The 6,092-nt window shown below is 48.3% G+C and overlaps 1 protein-coding gene across 1 annotated transcript; it reads right to left on the reverse strand.

The window, feature by feature from the left end:
• Positions 1-1,388: 1,388 nt before the first annotated feature.
• On the reverse strand, positions 1,389-3,049 carry LOC102032510 (melanin-concentrating hormone receptor 1-like). Its single transcript, XM_014308487.2, has one exon. The coding sequence runs from the start codon at positions 3,020-3,022 to the stop codon at positions 2,009-2,011; it is 1,014 nt and encodes a 337-aa protein (XP_014163962.1). The 5' UTR covers positions 3,023-3,049; the 3' UTR covers positions 1,389-2,008.
• Between the last annotated feature and the right edge of the window lie 3,043 nt (positions 3,050-6,092).

Below are 6,092 nucleotides of genomic sequence, written 5' to 3' on the forward strand. Positions count from 1 at the left end.
AACACCTTTACTGTGTAAGCGAGATAATATCTTCAATGTACTGCTCTCTGAGAGAGCCCTGATAACTTGGGCTGTTTTCACTTCTCATACTTTCCTTATGGCTGGCACTAGAGGAAGAAACACCCACCCAGTCATTACCACCTCCTTTCCCAGAAAAGTGTGCCAGCTCTTGCCTTCCCTGCCTCATGGGAGAAAGGTAACACAATAGCTTCCCTTGTCCCGAGGGCAAGTCTGGCTGGCACAGCACACATCCTCCTCGACCTTCGCTCCATGAGCCCTTCAGGGAGAGTACTGACCAAAGAGCAAAGCAGCTCCATGAAAAACAGCAGGTGAAAATTCCTGGCAGTTAAAACGGAGCAAAGACTTTTGAGCCATAAAGCTTGAAAGTTCTGCAGGTGTCTGGCTTTGTTGGCTGGAGAAACGCAGGCGAAACATCCACAAGATAATCTCAGCCACGGTCTGGATGTGCTGGTTTTGACAGAGCCTGGAAGAAAATACAGAGAGACCCTGTCCTGAGGTTTGTACAATGACTCAGAAAGCAACGTGCTGCATCTGATGGTGTCAGAGGTGCTGGTGTTGCACACCTGGCTGCTTTGATCACCAGAGGTGAGCGAATGGCTGTGTGCTCTCTACAGGGTGTAGGCTGAAATATTGTCTGTACTTGAATGCACTACAAGTGTGATGTGGGAGCATTAGGGGCACCTGTGAGTGTGTGTGTGTGGCTTAGGACATCCTGTGCAGGTCACGGTTTTGCTTTGGAGCTGAGTAAGGGTGAAATTCTGTTCTCAGCATATCGTGGGTGGCTGGTGGCGTGAAACCCTAAGTGTGATATAACAAATTCCTTTGGACTGTTTGATCTTTTTAATTCTTTAAATTAAATCCATCTACAGTAACCAGTCCCTCCATGTCTGACAAAGTGCTGAACAATGCCTGCGTGGTCCCCGTGGAGCCCAGCACAGGCTGTCGGTGTAATCCCCGCTTTGAGCCGATCTCTGCTGTCTTTTCTCTACTTCATAATGAGCAGAGTTACTTCCTAACCTCCGACTGTTAAAGCTGCATATACAGCACACAGACATTTAATTTTCTCTCTTTTAACTTTGTGTAAAGCATTTGTTATTTTTGGGGAAGCTGCATAAGCAACTCTGCTTCCCCTGAGCTGCTTTTTCACAGCTTCTTGCTCCACAGATTGTGATTTTTAGTCCTGCTTAAAACCCTCTGCCGGGGGTTCCCCAATGGCCATGCAGACTGTGAGGCACAAGAGCAGCATGAAGAACTAGCACTGTGAAAATCTGCTCATTGGCATGAAAAACCACAAAGCTGGTGTTAGCAGCAACAGTTTTGAGAATTCTTTGCAGTCTCTTGAAGCAGTGTGATTATTATGTGTCTTATTTTGCTTGAAATATTTAGGATTAGCATCAAAATGAGCCTGTTCTTGAAATGTTTTGGTTGCCAAACAATACAACCCACTGGAGGCAGATGGGGCTGGACTGAAAAGCCAAGCAACAGGGCTGGGTGAGATTCTGTCCCCAAGACCTCTCTGCTGTGTGCTTCTAGGATATCAGCACGGACAGCAAAGTCTCCAGATTACTTATTAAAAAAAATAAATATATGACATTGTGGTTCAAAGGTTCAAGGTTTGAATGAAGAAGCGCTGTGTTGACAAGCTGCTTAGAACTCTTGGGCCAAGAGGTGAGGAATTATTGGGCAGTGTTGATAGAGATTTTACTCTTGTAGGGTGAATATTCCCCCCAGAAATCCTCTTTCTGTCCTTTCTCTCTTTTCCATTCATCCTCCTTGGGGGCCCAGTGGTGGCAGAGTCCTCCTGTGCAGGGTGAAAAGTGGCAGCACACAGCATCTCATAGGCTGGGAGCAGTGCAGGAACAGAGTAATGGTAAAAGGAGGCACCTGCATTTTGGAGGTGGAAGTTTGTAGTCCATAGGCATCTCCAAGACCTGCCTGAAGCTGCTGCTCCTCCATCAAATCACAGATCCAGAGGCTTTCTGCTGCTCTAGTGAACAGCCACAGTCACCGGCAGCGAGCGTGGGGAAAAGTCCTCCTGGAACTGAGTCTGCTGGGTGGATTCTGGCGCCAGCTTCAGGCACACGCTGGCCTCTGTCATGCTGTTGTTGTTGGCAGAGCTGCTGTTGCAACAGGGCTCTTTGGCAGGGCGAATGGCCACCAAGAACTGGCGCTTGAAGGTCTCGCTGAGGGCGATGTAGAGGAAGGGGTTGAGGCAGCTGTTGGCGTAGCCCAAGCTAATGGCAAAGTTGTAGGCGTAAAAGAAGGCCATGGATGGGGTGTCGATGCCCAGGTGAACGAGCTGGAGGATGTAGAAGGGAGCCCAGCAAATAAAAAAGGCAGAACAGATGGCGACTGCCATTCGGGTGACCTTCTTGGTACGCACCCGGAGACTCCTCTGGGGCAGCGGCACCACGGTGGTGGCCATGTGCTGGAGGATCTTGAAATAGACCACGCAGATGATGACCAAGGGCACAGCAAAGGCCAGCATGAACTGGTAGAGGGTGAACCAGTAGATGTCAGTCTCTGGGTTGGGGAGCAGGAGAGCACAGCGCACGGTCCCGTCCTCCAGGGGCATGAGACCTGCGTACATCCACACAGGGATGATGGTCAGGAAGGACAGGAGCCACACCAGGCAGATGACCAGAGCAGCCACACACGGCGTCCGGATGTAGGTGGACTTGAGGGGGTACACGGTGGCCAGGTAACGGTCCAGTGTCATCACTGTGAGGATGTTGGTGCTGGTGATCTGGCTGTTTGTGTCCAGGGCGGTGATGATGGTGCACAGGGGAGCTCCAAAGTACCACGAGCCGTTGCCTAAGAGTTGGTGGATGAGGAAGGGCATGCCCAAGAGGAAGAGGAGGTCCACGATGGAGAGGTTGAAGATGAAAATATCAGGCACGGTCTGCTTGCACCTCAGCTTCTTCTTCTTGACGATAGTGAAGATCACAATGAGGTTCCCCATGATGCCCAGGAAGCAGATGATGCTGAAGAGACTGGGCATGATCACATTGGTGTGTGGTGCTGTCTTCTCTGCTACTGCCAAAACAAACCAAAGCAGTGAGTGCAATCCAGAGACAACCTCTGTACAATTCGGTGTGCTTGCCCTGTCCTGCAGATGGACCCATCCCCATCAAATTCATAGATTGGAATGATTTTTAATACCCTTTCCAGCACTTGGAGAGGGTAAGCTGGGGATTTGGCACTTCCTTTTCTGCCTCTCAGTATGTGCAGCATGCCCAAACCTGGTTATGTGCAGGCATCTTTCCTCAGCTCTCCCAATGTACTTCTGTCCTGCTCTGCAACTCCCCAGCCCTTTTTTGAGGGACTAACCTCTGGCTGGCAGGCCTCTGCATTCACCAGCACCTGACAGAGTTGAGAGTAAGTTTTATTCCATGGAGTGAAGTGTTTTTAGCTGTTTTTGAGGGGAGTGGGTGAGGCAGCTTGTGCTTCCCACACTGGAGAAGTAAAGCCTTTCTGTGGGTGCCAAAATCTGGATAAAGTCAATACTCAAGCCGCTGTCAGAAAGCTTCAGTTCATCTGTTGGGTAGTTTATCTACTGTATGGTGTGAGACACAGAGTTCATTGGCCATGCAGGCAGACACCTCATGCTTATCTATATTGTGAGAGCTGGGACTGTACCCTGGCTGTGTCCCTGTTCTCTTATCAAGGTTAGGCCAGTGAACATTCTCCTTTCCCTCTTTCTTCCCTGCCTCTCTCACTTTCTCTAGTTCTTTTCCTACTAAGAAATCCAAGTATGTGGTCAGACAAGGATTGGGAGTATGTTTCAGAGGGGCCCTTCAACAGGGATTGTCCAAGGAGAAAAACAGCTTGAAGTTACTGTCTTTGAGTTCTGGATGTGGGTGGATTTCCAAGGCAAAATTCTTGCCTGATAACACTTAGCTTATCCACACCAATGGTTGACTGTTGCTCTTTGGGGTGGGACCCCCAAACATATTCAAATTCACATTGGCCTTGTCTCTCACCTGGATGTGAAATCACATTTTGAAGCCACAAGCTCTCGGGCACAGGAGGTGGTGTTGAAGGCAGTGATGGTGGTGCTCTCTGTTCTGCAGGGTTCCCGTGTGCTGATGTCTAAGACAGCCTTTCTTAGCTGAGGCAAATCTCATTTTGTCTCATTACTCCTCTCCTATGGGACCTGGTGGGTTTTTTTTCTAGGAAATGGTTTTGGGTGAGTTATTTATGTGGCTGTTACAAGAACTGTTCGTGACAGCCCCTCAGCTCAGGCTGCCTTTCATTGAATTGCAGATGATTCAATGTGCTGCTAATTGGAAATGCTTTCAGGCACCGAACTGTTCCATCTCCTTAGCAGCAGAAGTGGGGAAGCCTCCTCCAACAGAACCTAGGGAAATCTTGACAATTAGATTAAGTGGAATAACAGATACTTGCAGGTGTAGTCTTTGCCAAAGCAGTATCTGTTTGCTGAAGTGGTATTTGCTGACTTTGACCTCTGGAATTCTTGAGCACAAACTTCTCCACATTTCCTTTGGTGTGATGAGAAGTTTGATGGAATTAGCAAGATAACTGGGGCTACACTGCTGGCCTGTGGCTGGAAATGTGTGTGCCATATTTCTGTGCTCCTAGAAGTGGCCATGATGAGCTGCCACTGGCTCAGTCCTTTTGGCATTAGGAAGGAGCCAGCTTAGGCATGAACAAGTCCAAAACCAATGCCAGAACCCAATAAAGCAGTTCCTGCACCATTTTATTGGGAAGCCTCTCTGCAGGTGTTGGAAAGCATCCAGTGAGGCACAGAAGAACTAGCAGGGGGCCTGAAGGTGGAAGCCAGGCTTGGCTGACAAGACAAAAAAGCCTTGTCCAGACCATTTGTGGGGGTTTAAGTGGTCCCTGTTCCTCCTGGTGACCCGTTAATGCAAGAAAATATCCCCTGTTATGTGATTTTCAGTAGATAACCTACAGCCATCAGCACCCTCTTGAAATCTGACACTCTTGAGCATCCAAAGATATCTCAAGCCTCCTTAATGCTGGAAGATGGAGGACTAGAAACTGGAAGATGATGATGCTGGTCCTGCTGTTCTGCATGGAGCTGTTATGAATTCTGATCTCCTTTCTTTTAACCACAAACCTTATGAGTGTGGTGGGAAAGGATTGTTTGAGTGAAACATAAATGCCACATGGTTAGCTGGAAATTGGGACAAAATGTCCCTTTCCTGCTGTGTAATCGATGCAGTGCCCATGGCGATTCTGTAACATTTGGAATGAGCTCAGCCAGCCTCAGAGCAGGATGTGTGCAGGCCCAAAGGCTTTGTGTGAGGGTGGGCTGTGCAGTGCTGTAGCACCTGTCCTGCTGATGCTGGCTGTACAAGCAGGACTTGCATGAGTTATCAGCTCCACTAATTTGAAGCTATAGTTCATGTGTGTTTTATGGGCTGGAGTCAGAAGAGTACATCTATCAAATACTCAAAAGTTCTGTCTTTTCTAAAGTCTCTTTCATCTTGAGACATCATTGAATCTGAATTTTCAGTGCTGCTTTTGTGCATATCCAAGCGAATATATTTTGTATTTAAGCAGCTACTTCAGGCATTGATTTGTCCTTGTTTGCAGGTCTGTGGCTGCCCTGATATTTTTTCTTAAAGTCCAAAAGGGGCTGCACTATGTGGATTGAATGAGGACTGGGCTAATTTTTTTTCTCTAAGGTGGTTGTCGTACTAAGCCATACCATGATATGTAATAGACTTCATCTTCACTGCATTTCATAAGGAAGTACCTAATGCACACTTATGGATTCTAAAGGACTGTGCTGGTGCAGAAAGAGTCAAAGACCACGTATAAATCACCTTCTGTTGAAGAGTTTCACCAGCTTGAGCCATTGAGAACTGTATTGCCCGACCCTAAACTATTGATTTGAAAACAGGGTCGTATGGAGCAAACGGGAGGCTGGTAAGGATCTCTGCATCCCTCTCCAGCACTATCTCGTCTTTTCTGTGCTTCCCTCCCTGTCTAGCCGGGCTGGTTCCTCCCTTCCCAACATCCAGGACCGGCGGGCTGCTGGAGTTTGCTGCCTGGCAGCCAACAGGTAGCGGCTGGCCCGGGGC

Source organism: Geospiza fortis, unplaced genomic scaffold (assembly GCF_000277835.1).
Source record: "Geospiza fortis unplaced genomic scaffold, GeoFor_1.0 scaffold244, whole genome shotgun sequence".
Classification (NCBI taxonomy): Eukaryota; Metazoa; Chordata; class Aves; order Passeriformes; family Thraupidae; genus Geospiza; species Geospiza fortis.